This window comes from Callorhinus ursinus, unplaced genomic scaffold (assembly GCF_003265705.2).
Source record: "Callorhinus ursinus isolate GAN/ISIS: 27379988/994484 unplaced genomic scaffold, GSC_fseal_2.0 scaffold19, whole genome shotgun sequence".
NCBI lineage: Eukaryota > Metazoa > Chordata > Mammalia > Carnivora > Otariidae > Callorhinus > Callorhinus ursinus.
Window position 1 is genome coordinate 29409240 of NW_027397081.1, and position 13174 is coordinate 29422413.

At 53.6% G+C, this 13174-nt stretch overlaps 1 protein-coding gene across 1 annotated transcript in view; it reads right to left on the reverse strand.

Annotated features, from left to right (window-relative positions):
• The window catches only part of IGSF9B (immunoglobulin superfamily member 9B), a 59102-nt gene that overhangs the window by 14600 nt on the left and 31328 nt on the right, over positions 1 to 13174 (reverse strand). Inside the window, exons 16-19 of the mRNA XM_073904016.1 lie at positions 11690 to 11851; positions 11270 to 11315; positions 9181 to 10830; positions 1235 to 1356 (exon numbers count right to left, since the gene is read on the reverse strand). Coding sequence (XP_073760117.1) covers positions 1235 to 1356; positions 9181 to 10830; positions 11270 to 11315; positions 11690 to 11851 — 1980 coding nt within the window. The remainder of the gene's footprint in view (positions 1 to 1234; positions 1357 to 9180; positions 10831 to 11269; positions 11316 to 11689; positions 11852 to 13174) is intronic.

The following is a 13174-nucleotide window of genomic DNA, read 5'->3' on the forward strand; positions in this document are numbered from 1 at the left end:
GGACTTTTCAAAGGCTTACAAAACATCTAAGTGCGTGTTCAGCAGGCAACTGGAAATATGAGACTCGAGCTCATGGAAGAGACCGGGGCTAAAAACAGACATTTGAGAGCCATCAACATATTACAAGGAACAGGATGGCATGACAGAATAAGAGGGAGTATAGGCATCTGAGGTGGCTCTTTTTGTTAAAACAAAACAAAACATAGATATGTAGGTAGGTCGGTATATTGGTTCTTCAACTGCAATGGGCTTGAGGGGGTTGAACATTCAGCTTTGGGCTCCAATTTCTCAACCAAACCCTAAAAAAATCATCTTCCTCTTTTCTGCCTCAGCACTCCCCTCTATAAACAAATAGGATAATAGCACCACCCAAAGGCTAAGTGAGAAACAGTGCTCACTGTCTTCTGAAGATTCCAGGGGCCTCTGTAGAACACTTTTCCATAACCCAGTCTCTAAAGAAAGTTACTCTCCAGTGGTTATTAAAGATCTGCAAGGAAACTGTTCAGCTGTCTTTTTTTGACAGCCTGTGACAAGATTCCTAAAAACCACTGGTAAAAAAAAAAAAAAAAAAAAGAGTACATGATAAATACTAAAGAATTTTCCAAGTGTGAAAAAGGGCTGAATCATTTTTACACTATCTTAGCAGCTACTGATCACTGTTGGATATAAATATCAGATATATTTCAATAGAAACATCCTTTCTATGATAAGGAGATTTCATTCTATCCCACTGAGAAAAGTTTGGTCATCCTGCAGAGGCTGGGTCCATGCCATGATGTCCCCTAAGCACTGAGTAGGACCCCATAATTCCCACGTCCAACTAGAAGGTCTGAAATAATAGAGGAGAAAAATATAAGGAAATAGGGATAGTTCCAAAAGGCATATGGCAGAATGAAAAAAAATAAGATACTACTTATGTTATTTAAAAATGCATTAAAACAATACAATGTATTTTCGAGAGGCGTATGCCCAGAAAGGCTCTGAAAGCATGCATACTACCAAGAAGGATGGATCCCAGGAGAGAGGAAACAATTGGGGGGACAATCAGAGACTTTATCTTTCTTATTTTTACATGAAAATTATATTTATGTATTACTTGGTAATTAATATTAAAAAGAGACAATAACATAAGCCGGTGGATTTAATTCTAGAGAAAATCCAAGGATGGGATCCTGAGCCAAACAACCCCATAATAACGGCAGAGAGAGGGGAAAAGAGAGGATCTGCCATTTACCGGATCGTTTCTTTGACTTCGAAGAGCCCTTGGATGACTTTTTGGGCTTCTTTATCCGTTGGTATTTCAGAGCCTCCAGCCTCTCAGGTACAGCAGCATTCTCGGGTGCAGGTGGATGTGTTCTGGAAGGGACAATTAGAGAGGCACAGGTCAGCTCCCAGAAGAGGGAGCTTCTGAAGAGGGGCTGGAAGAAAACCATACAGCCGACCCACAGGAGGACAGAGTCCCAGGTGTCCACAGTGGTTCCTTGACACCTGCCTCTTGATTGCTCCTGGAAGAGAGAAAGGCCGGTAGAAAACTCCAGCAGTGGGAGGCCTGCCTCAGATGGAAACCAATCTGTAGAGCAACCAGGAGACCTAAGAAAGGGAGAGACAGACTTTAATAGTGAGCCTCATCACATGCCACTCAAACCGGGAGGAGGAAGGTCAGAGAAGAAAGCAGCTTCACTGCCCAAAGTTGTTAGAAATCATCACGACCTTTAAGTGAAAAGTAAAAGGGTGGGTTAAAGCAGGAGGTGAGGAACCCCATCCCAGTGAACTGTCCACCTCCAGAAGAGAGAAGGCCAGGGCCAAATGAGAAACCCAATATCCAGTGAGGGGGAGGGTATATAAAACCCAGCTTCACTGGGCTTCTTCCCCTCCGTCCACCAGAGTGAGGCAGAACCCCAGCAGCTAACAGCAACAAATACTTGTCATCTACCCACATTTCAGCAGGGGGGGGGTCTCCCTGGACCTCTGCAGACTAGGCTCAGATGTCATCAGTCATGCATGAGAATAAAAGAAGGTGGAAGTAGATTACGATGCTTAGTGTCCAAATCTGGCAGCCTTGCCAAGCCCTTGCCTTCGGGAGCAAGTGCCCAAGTGAATCTCTACATCTTGAGATTCAGTAGAGAAACGGGTTGGGAGAGACGCCACGTATGTCGGTCTCTCCTTCTCCCCCAGCTGCGGGGCGGATGCTGTCATGTGCCTAATGGATCAACCATGAGGTTAGAACAGAGCCCACAGTTCCCCTGGAGCCTGAGCAGCCCCTGTGACAAAGGGGACCAGAGGGAGCTGAGGGGATGAACTGGCTGTGACAACCGGTGCATATTGGAGAGAATTTTTCAAGAGTCATAAAAGAAAATCTAGAAGACATGTTATCAATGTCATTTCTTCTCAAAGTAAGCCAAACTTGGAGCCTGAGGAATAAAGGCAGAGAGGGAGGAGTTGCTCTTTCCTTCCCGCCAGGGCTGGCACTCGCATACCATCAGGGGAGTAGGGACATTCTAGGGCCATAGTGCACTGAGGTGAATCACACGCTTCCTCAGTCCCCACATCTCCCTCTTCCAACTCCATCACATTGGTTTTGGGTAACTCCTGATTAAAAGGAGGACAGCCAACCCTGTGAGGGGAAAAGAAGTGCCCAGTAGTGAGCAAGCAATCCAAAGCAGCACAACAATGACAGAGGGATGGGGGGTCTGCAGCCCCATCTCCCCAGGTCATACTTGTGGGGATGAAGGAAGAAAAAACTTACAGACTAATTGTTGATAAGCCTCTGGTCTCTCAGGTTTCCTGCATTAACTGGCAATGAAGCAACCTCCATCTTCTTTAATGGATGTCATCATTCCATAGCCTCTTAGTAAATAAAGTATCAAGAAGCTCCTCCAAAGTTCAGGTCAGAGACAGCTTCTAGATTTTCCATATCCCCCTGACAGCATGGAGCTCAAGGGCCCCACCTACACACACACACACACACACACACACACACACACACACACACACACGGGCAACACATGGTCTCAGACAGAAGTCCAACGCACCATGAGAAGTCAGGTCTTCCACCCCCAAAGACGCAACCTGCAAATTCCCCGTCCCCTCCTCCTTCAGACTCTACCCACAGAGATCCTACACAGCAGTGGCGGCGGCTGCAAAGGAATCTGGAAGGCGGGCAAAGGGTGGAGATGGCTAGGGTATGAGGGAGCATGACTCTGCCATGCTAGCGGGATGTCCTCACCCCCTTCTCATCCTTGACTAGGGCTTCTTCAGCTACCTAAAAGGAAAATCAAAGGTATGAATCAGCCGTTCAGTTTACCTGTCTCCTGGTCCTGGCCAGCCTCTTCAAAAAGACCACACAAGGTGAGCGACGCATGGTCCGAGGAGGCATATGACAAGGAAGTGGCCCCAGGGCGCAGTGTTTAAACCACAAAACCCAGGGTGATCCAGGAGGGCATGAGAGAAACTGGCTTAGAGTGCCCCAGAACATTCCTAGGGTTTCTCCAAGCCAGGTGAAACTTCCAAGGATATTATTACTAAAATTAACATACCATTACCTTTATCATTTCTGTCACTCAGCATTGATTTACCACTTACCATGCCAAGCACTGGTCTATGTTCTCTACAATAGTTTGTGTTCATCCTTACAACAACCCTAAGAAGTAAATACTAGACTGATCCTGTTTCTCAGAGGGAGAAACTGAATGCGTAGGGTTAAGCAGCTTGTCTACTAATCCAGTTATTATGTGACAGAGCCAAGACTCTCAACATTAGGCTAAACTGCTCTTCCAACTTCCTCCTAAAGGAAACAGGCCCAGAAGCTATCTAGAAGAAAACAGTGCTCCCACACTTCACCTGAGCGGTAGTCACTTCACCCTGCTGCCGTAGTCGCTGACATTCTCTGCTTCAGTGGCACGGCCAGAGTAAGACAGACCAGGGATGGGGAAAAGCTGGCTGAAGTTATATCTTCAGGCAAAAATTCCCAAACAGTAATGATCCACTGAGGAGGATAAGCCAGTTTTCCCTTGTGAAAGAGCCAAGCTCCAGCCCTTCCAGGACACCTGCTGTCCACCTGTTTTCACTTTGAGCTCAGTGCTCAAACACAGGAACAAGACAGAAGGCTCCTGGAGGCACCAAGACACTCTACCGATGCAGGAGGGAAAAACAAAAGCAAGTGTCTGGAAGGATAGGGTGAAGTGGGGAAGAGGGGGCAAAAATGGATCTTTATTTTTAACAAATTATACAGAAAAGACATATGTGAAATGTGGCCCAACAGACTTTACCTGTAGCATGTAAAGCCCTTTGGAATCAAATTGTCTCTCTTTTCTAGGAAGGGTGACCTTGTCTGCAGTCAATATCAAGCCCACAGGGGACCTATCAGATAATGAAGCTTTTGGTGATGCTCCCTGTCAGACAGTGGAAAATTGGGTTAAGCAACCTCATCCTATCCCTGGAATAAAGCTGGTAAGTGAATCTGAGGTTGACCAGTAGGTTACTCTGTTAGAACAGCATCCAACCCTGGGCTTTCTAAGAAATGGAGGTCACCGTTCTCTTCCCAGTCCAATTCAATTCTTCTAAAACATACAGGAATCCAGCAAACTCTGGGGCCCTCCTCCTCACAGGAAGTAAGAGTATGAGGCCTAAAAGCCTAGAGGTTTTTCTGGATCTTCCATGCCATATGGAGTTCCCCCTAAACCCCAGTTCTCTGTCCCAGTGATGTTTCTCTGTGGTTCAGAACTACCAAAAACTGCCTGGAATTTACTCTCTCTCTCTCTCTCTCTCTCTCTGTTTTCATAAAATCCATACAAAACCCAAATCACAACCATTTAGCCCGGGGCCTTGGCTGCTTAGCTCTGTGCTTACCCAGAATAGTGGAGAAAAGACACAGACAAAAAGGTCCAAAAAGTCGGCAAACCACAGGTCAGAAAAGTCAGAATCCACTGGACAGTTCCTGCCCTCACTGCCCAAGGGCTGACCACTCCAACAGTTGGTGGCTGCCCCTGTGATTTAAGGAGAGTTGTCCTCCTCTTCATAACCTCCTGACAGCAGACTCTGCTCATCTGACCTTAGACCATGGAAGGGGGACGAGGAAATCCACTTGTGTATGAGGCATGGCCGGGAAAAAGGTCCCCGCCCCGCCATTCTCCACTTATAAAACAGAAAGCCAGGATTGCAGAGGTCAGCTCCCACCCAGCTGTAATGACAGATGACAGCTTTCTCCGGTGGGGTCAGGGGACAAACCCAGTGTTTGGCCTCAGGGCTTGGGAGAGACGTGTTTCCGAATGGGAGCTCCTTCCTACGGTCCACCAGTAAAAGGGGGGGGTGTCCATCCACCCTCCCAGACCCACCTGATCAGAGAGGCCAAAGTCGGCACTAACAGGAGGGGGGTTCGAGGGGGAGGTGAGAAGAGAGCTGTTAACTGGTATGAGACAGGAAACCGAGAAAACCGCCGGCCTCCCAGCCGGCCCCAGAAATGGCAGGTCCACGCAATACAACTCCCCGCTCTGAGATGGGAGTTGGGAAGAGGAGAAAAAGGGGAGAGAGAAAGGAAGGGGCGGGGGAAGACCACTGCAGGTACAGGGGGGAGAAGGAACAGGAGAGAGACTGAAGGAAACAGGAACAGAGCAAGAACGAACGTAGACAAGACGTGTCACATCTTCTCCAAGCAAGACCGAGTGGAGACACATGCAAAGGCGCAGCATGAAGACAGCGTCTGAAGAGGAGCCTGACGCCTCCCAATGGCCCCAGCAGCTACCGCGCCCGGGGGAGGCTCTCAGCAAGCAGGAGTGAGCAGTGGCTCTTGCTGCCCAGCAGCATCAAGATCTAACTCCGAGGCTGCGGGGAGCACGTTATTCTCCTAGGCTGGGGATGCTGGCCAGGCCCCCAAGGAACCAATTTGCCCTCAGCGCTGCCCTTGGTTTCTGGGTTTGCCACAGCAGGGACAGTATGACAGCTCAGCTCTCAGATCTGGCGCAGTGAGGATGTTGTGGAGAGAGGGGTCAACAACTGGGTGAGGGGAGTGGCGGTAACAATGGGGAATGGGGTCCAGGCACTTTCCAGGAGTGGAGTGACAGCTGGTCCTTCAGCTATCACCTCTCTGGTGACAGAGGGGTCATAACTGGGCTTCAGGGAAGGAGAGCAGGGAAGGTGGAGGATGGTGGAGGATGGTCCAGTCATTGTCACTCTGGGGCATCCATCCAGCAGGCCCCAGGAGGCCCCTCATGAAGGTAGGCTCATAATTCCTTCCTGACACCCTCCCTTCTCTCTCCAGTGCTAATGGCCACAGTGTGGCACCCAACCAGCCTCAGACACAATCCCAGGGCCTCTTGGCTGTTAACAAGTTTATAGCTGCAGATCATAAAGAAATGGCAAAGCAGTCCAGTCCTCCTTATGGGAAGCCACTCTTCGGACTGAAGACTTATAGTCCTGAGTTAGGATCATCAGCCACCCTTGACATTTCTAGGTGGGCGAGGGATGCAGATGTTTCTCACCTAGAGAAACCAGGAGGCTCTCCTGCTCCCACACTGCTTGTTCTCAGAGGTGCAGGCAAGTACGTCCATGGCAAAAAGAAGCATCTTAGTCACCATGAGAGACAGTGAGTCTCAGGTGACCCTAAGCCTCTATAAGAGACTTGCTACCCCTCTAAAATGGCCAAGTTCCCAAGACCTCCACCTGGAAGAATGCCAGAAGAGGACCAGCCTCGGTGGAGAGCAGAGGAAGTAGACAGTGCTTCACCGCTCAACTTCCTCCCACCTGGGGGAAGCCTGTCCTCTCCCCCTGGGGAACTCCTGCCAAGACCCTAGAGCTGTGACCCAAGGAGATCAGGAGTGGCTACTACAGGGATCTTGAAAGCAATTTGAACCTGAGGGCGAGGTCCACATCTCAGTCCTGTTACAACCAAGAACAGGCTACTGAAGGCAAGGGACATGGGAAGTGGGGACATTCCCCTGCCCTTGCCCTCATAGAACTACAGGTGACCTGGTCCTGAGGATGACCCAGCTGGTGAGGGGAGGAGCTGGGCCACACCCCAACCCTGTGCTCCTTGAGAATATTAGAAAGATCCCAAGAAGACTGTGAGGGACCAGCAACCCCAGAGGAAGATCTGAGTCTCTGGGGGGCTAGGATGGAAGTGGGGGGGCACTATGCTGGAGGCTGCTGGGAAAATATGGCAAAGGGCAGGGGAAGGGGGGGGATTCTGGATCTGAGTGTGGCCCTGATGTTTCCAGAGGTGCAGAGATGCAAAGCGGATCGTAGGCATTCTAGGCCCCTTGGGGTGCATGCAGCGTCCCAGGGGGCTTCTGTGAGAGGCCCTGGGTGTGTTGGCAGCAAGTGTCTGAGTGAGGAAAACTGCAGGGAGGCTCTGGGAGAGGCTTGGCATGTGGGGTGGGGGTCGGAAGCTTCAGCTAGGCGGTGCCCGAGCGTGGCCTGGTGAGGCTGTTGGAGCAGCATGATGTGGGGAACCCAGAAGCCGTGGCATATGGAGCAGCGAAGGCTGCTGCCCACAGAGGGGATGAGGGGACATGGTTTGGATTCCCCTGTAAAGGAAGCAATGGCCCTGCCAAAGCCCCGTCCGCCTGTCCACCCCCCGCCCCGCCCCGGCCGCGGAGCTCCCTTACCTATTGAGCTGAGGAGAGGCTTGTCTCGACAACACTGCCCAGATAGCTGAGATCAATCAGAAACAAAGCAGTTATCAACACGGGCCGTGGGGGAACCACCCACGCACACCCAGAGGGGAGGAGGGGAGGAGCACAGGGGCCAGAGAACCACAAGCGAGGCCAGAGAATGGGGTGAGGGGAAGGAGAGGAGAGAGACAGAGAACCAGACGGCACGATGGACGAGGCAGATGAGCGCTGCACAAAGCACAGACGACAGGGCTGTGGCGCACAGCATCTCCTGCACAGACAGAGGCACGGGGTCCCGTGGGCGCGCCAGGCCCGGCGTCCTAGCTAGAGCTCTCCTCCACCTTCTCCGCCCGCCAGGACCAGGGGCCAGTGGGAGGAGAAGCTGTACTTCCAGGTACCAGAGAGGGTGGGAGTGCATGGGGCAGGGGAAGGGCGCTGGGCTCCCTCCTCTCCAACCACCTCCCATCCTGCCTACCACCGGGCCAGCCTCCTCTGGAACACTCTGCTCCCCTGCACAGGCGGCCACATCAAGAAGAGAGACCAAAGGACGGAACCAGAGAGAAAGAGAGAGAGGGAGGGAGGGCAGCAGGGACTGGGGGCGGGGAGGGGGGCACTCCGGAGATGTTGCAAGCCCTTCGGAGCAAGTCGGGCCAACCCAAAGAAGATGGAGAAGGAAGAAAGACAGACAGAAAGAAAGCCAGACTTGAGGAGGAAGGAAGGAAGGGAGAGGGGGAGGAGGAGGGAAGAGGGGGCAGGGGAAGAAAGACAAGAGAAGAAGAGGCACAGACGGGCGTCCAGGCCGACTCTGGTACCTGGAATACCAGCTGCTACAGTTTAGAGTGTGCTCTCTCAGGCAGGCTGACCGCAGGAGCTTGTCTGTCTGTCTGTCTGCAGCTTCCTGCGAGGCACACAGGTTGGGGTAGGGTATGTGGCTCCAGGCACACAGTTCACAGGCCTGAGATTTTGCTTCCAGTCTCCAGGATGTGCCCCCTGGAGAGCTTGTGGGAGGGGGCTCCCCCCCGCTCACTAGGCTGCTAAGGCAGGAGATTGGGGGCAGGAGACTGGGAAGAGGAGCCCCAGGCCTGGTGGCCCAGGGAAATCAGGCTTCAGGGTCCTGCTTAGCAGGGAGGTTGGGTCAGGGGAGGAAAGGAGGCTGGATACGAGGTCTCTGGGTAAACCCTGGAACCACCCCCAAAGCCAGGATCACAGGGATGTGGAGAGCTCTCCACTCTAAGTGTAACTGAGGTGACCACTCACTCGGACACACCACGTCCCCCCACCCCTTGCCCGTGTGTGTCCACTTCCCATCACCCTGGGGGCCTTCTGAGAGCTCTGGGCTGGGTGGAGAGGCTCCCTCGTGCTCCTGGCAGGGTACCTGGGCAGGTAAGCCCCACCCTCAACCCTGTGACCACACCCTACTGATGCCAAGACCAGAACTCTCCCGAAGGGATGCTGCAGCATGTCCAGACAAGCCCTGTCATTTGGGTTGATGGAAGGGGCGGAGGGTGGGTAAGGAATGGGGGGTGGAAGATGACCAGGTGGAGGTGGGCAGGAGAAACCAGCTCACACTCACCCTGAAGTAGGTAATGGCGGTGGGGGGGGCTCTGGTCTGAGCAGTTCCTCCCCCATCCTTCGAGGGGAAGGCGTCTGTCCAAACACATCCAGGTTGTCCGCAGGCCCTGCAGGGCCCGGCGGAGGGGAGGGGTAGCCTGTGGCCAGCGTGGTGAAGCCCATGGTGGGCCGGTAGCTGGGGCTCCCGCTGCGGCTGCTCTGGGAAGGGGAGCCCGTGGATGGCGTGGACTTGCGAGAGAAGCTGACAGCGGCCGGTGGCTGCAGGGTGATCTCCGACATCTCCGCCTGCTGCAGGAGGCCCGGGCGAGGCCGGGCCCGGGCGGCAAGCTCAGGAGAGCCGGTGCGGGAGCTGAGGGGGCTTTGGGTCAGAGGCGAGAGCCGGGAGGGCTGTAGCACCACTTGATGTAAACTGGGCTCGGCGCGCCTGGCCTGCCGGGGGCTGGGCCGGGGCCGGGGCTGGGGCTCGTACCACCGGGTGTCCAGGCCAAATGTGCTGGGGCCGCTGTGCCCCCCCGGCTCGGCCGGCTCGGGGTAAGGCAACACGGGTATGCCCATACCTTGGCTGGTATGTCTTAGCTGCCCTTGGCTCACCAGAGGTTGCATAGGTCTGTCCTGCCACTTAGCGGAGGTGGGCACTGGGACGGGGCCTCTGCCCGGCGACTTGCCTGCCCAACCCTTTGGTGCCTCCAGAGACAGGATGCCCGGGTAGGCCGCGGGCACCTGCAGGGAGGTGGGGGGCAGTCCTCGGGGGAGGCAGGCCTTGGGCTGCAGACTCTCCGCTACATCACAGGGGTGCAGCTGGTGGGGAAACATCATGGCCGGGGTTTCCAGTCCCCCAAAGGGGAATTCTGGCCGGCCCCAGGGCTCAGGGGAGCGCCCTCCTGTGGGTGTCTGAGTCAAGGGCAGCGTGCTGTTAGAAGCGTTCTCTCCGTTCTCCTCAGGAATGGTGGGGTGGCCGAAAGGCCCCTCAGTGTGCAGGGGTGGGGAGGACATGACCGAGCTCAAGGGGCTGCCCACTTCTGGCATGTAGAAGGGTGGCGGCTCCACCTCCCCAGGGCTGCTGCTGCTGAGGTACCCATAATACTGGCCCTGGTGGAAGGGCCGGGGGGCGGGAGGTCTGGCCTGGCCCGTGGCCTGGAGCCGACCTTCCAGGCCGCCGGGGCCCTCCAGCCCACGGGGCTGGAACCGAGGGCTATATGCTGGTGGTGGCAGGTAGGACTCCTGGCTAGATGACAGAGGGGTCAGCTGGGACTTCAGGGCAGCCACAGATGTGGGCACCAGCGGGTCCTCGTTCTCCTCGTCTGACTGGCGGAACTCGGGGTACATGTCCGTCTCCTCAGCAAAGGGAAAGCCCTCGATGCGCCTGCTCTTCATCGAGGGCTCCATCTCAGAGGGATCCATCACGAAGCGGCCGTCAGGGCCTCTGCTGATGAGCTCAATGGGTGTCGTGGCCTCGGCCTCCGCCTCAGCCTTGGCCACGCTGTACTTCTTGCTACTGATGGCCCTCTTGGTCTTCTTGTACAACGACAGCTCCTTCTCCCGGGTGGGACTCAGCATCCTCTTGGCCGCTGGCTGGCCTTGGTCATCGGAGGACTCCGAAGGAGCCCGGAGCGTGCGGATGCTCTCGGGGCTCACCTTGCCAGATGACAAGCTGTGGGGGTGAGTGAGGGAGCAGGAGTGTGAGGTAGGGGACATCTGCTCCTCCTCTTCTTTTTCTCCTCTTAACGAACAACCACAAACACCTAAGATAATACTCAAAAAAAGGGGTGCAGATGGGCTGCACATTTTGGCGTGAAATACTTTGGCCAACGCTCCACTGTCTAGATGCGTGCCGGCCGTTTTTTGAATGAAGACCCACATTTCCACCTTTCATCCCGCCCTGCCCTTCCTGTCTGCCCCGCTCTGTCCAGCTGCACCTCTAACTTCACTGTCTACAGTACTGCCCCCTCTGTGCAACTTAAAAATACCATGCAGATCAGCGGGCAGCCAACACTTTAGAGATACTGGTCTGGGGGCCGAGCGGGGCACACCACCTGCCTGTGTCCACCCTCCACCCTCTGTCCACACAGCAAAACAGCGGAGGCACTTACGGAGACTCTAGGCTCTTTCTGCAGTGAGTGATGGAGAGTGGAGGATCTGGAAGGAAGAAGACGGGGAGAAGAGCCAACTGAGGCCAGGGACACAAAACTCGTCTCGCGTGCCCACAGGGACCAGAGCAAAGCCACAGAGGGGAGGAGCTCCTTCCAAGGTTAGGTATCTTTGGGCCCAGTCCCGAGTCCCATGCCCACCACCACAGACCTGCCTTCTCTCACATTCTGGCCCCATCACACCTTCCCCAGCATCCTTCTTCCTTACTCCCTCTTCTAGACCAAGGCCCGCTGACAGTCCTACCCATAAGACCCCATTTCCCTATTTTCAAGGGGGCCTCTGCTAAACGTGGGCCATCTCTTCCAATGGGGAGCATTTGAAACTGGGCCAGGTAGAGCAGGGCGGTGGGGGCAGACACCCACCTTTTTTGCGCTTGAGCTTACGCTTGCGCTGCTTGTTGACAAAGCAGGCGGCCAGGGTGCTGAACAGGACGGCAGCTGCCAGGAAGCAGATGGTAGCTACGATTCCAGCCAACACAGGCCGAGCTAGCCCGTCATCAGTCAGGTCCGGCTGTGGGAAGATGTCTGCAGGGCGGTGCAAGGAGCATGCATGATTCCTCCCCTTGCTCCTGTAAAAGCCCCCACCTACTCTGACACCTAGCCCCCCAGCACTCTTCCCTAGCTCTGCAGAACAGATAATGTTAAGGCTCAGGCTCCATGCTCAACTCTAGCACTTGAAGAGAGACTAGTTTACGGAAGTCAAGTGATCGCTACAGAGCTCAGAGAGAAGGAATCGCATCTATGTCTTACCCCATAGCGGTAATAATTTCGGTAATGATGTCTACCTGGCTAGTGCTTTTTGCAAAGGGTTCTCATGCATACTACCACACACCCTCACATGAGGCCAACAGAGCACATGCCATCGCTCTCATTCTCTAAGGTAAAGAAAGTGTCGCTGGCAGAGTTTGAGCGACTTGCTGACATAAATATTGCCTATCAGTGCCTGCACCATGACACCGTACCTCTGGCCTCCTGTTAGGATTTGCTGCCTTCTGCCATGCCATCTCGACAAAATGAGAACTTACTGTGGAGGCACCTTGAGGGTAAAATACTACAGCAGGGAGAAGAGGTTGTGACTACAGAATTCAGATCCATCCATCTCTAAGTCATGACAGCACAGCTGAGCAATTTCTACAGGGAGGGTGAGCACATCCTGGTCGTTTCGGGTTCAGAATGCTGGAGCCAGCAGGGACATTCAACACAGGTCCAATTTCATTTTACAGGTAAAGAAGTGAGTTTCACTTTGTGCCCAAATCCATACAGCTTGTTAGTGATGGAGCCAGGACTAGACCCCCATCTACTGTACCCCACTTCAAAGTCAGTTATAATAGAAAGTGCCACACTTTAGATTCTGTGGATTCTGATACATTTGGCCAGAGCCCATCGTTCTGCTGAAAAGAACAATGGATGAAAATAACCCAAATCGTGCTGATGAGTTGAGTGGGCAAATGGAATGCTAGAGCCTTTGGGAATGGGGGGCTCAGAGACGGGGGTGCTGAGGGCACTGTGCCTTCATTCACCCACGGGAGTCTTCCCGGTATGTGGGCTTCCTTTCAGGTGCCAGACATAAAGCCACTGAACACAGAACAGTTCACTGATGAAAACCCTCAAGTCTTCTATTCTGGCCTTGGCTTCAAGCTCTGTTCCCTGCTCCTCCTCTCTGAGTCCCCTCCCTGGAGGGAAGCCAAGACAGGGTACCTTTGTAGCAAAAAAAAAAAAAGAAAAGAAAAGAAAAGAAAAGAAAAGAAACGAAAAGAAAGAAAGAAAAGAAAGAAAGAAAGAAAGAAAGAAAGAAAGAAAGAAAGAAAGAAAGAAAGAAAGAAAGAAAGAAAAAGAAGGAAGGCAGAA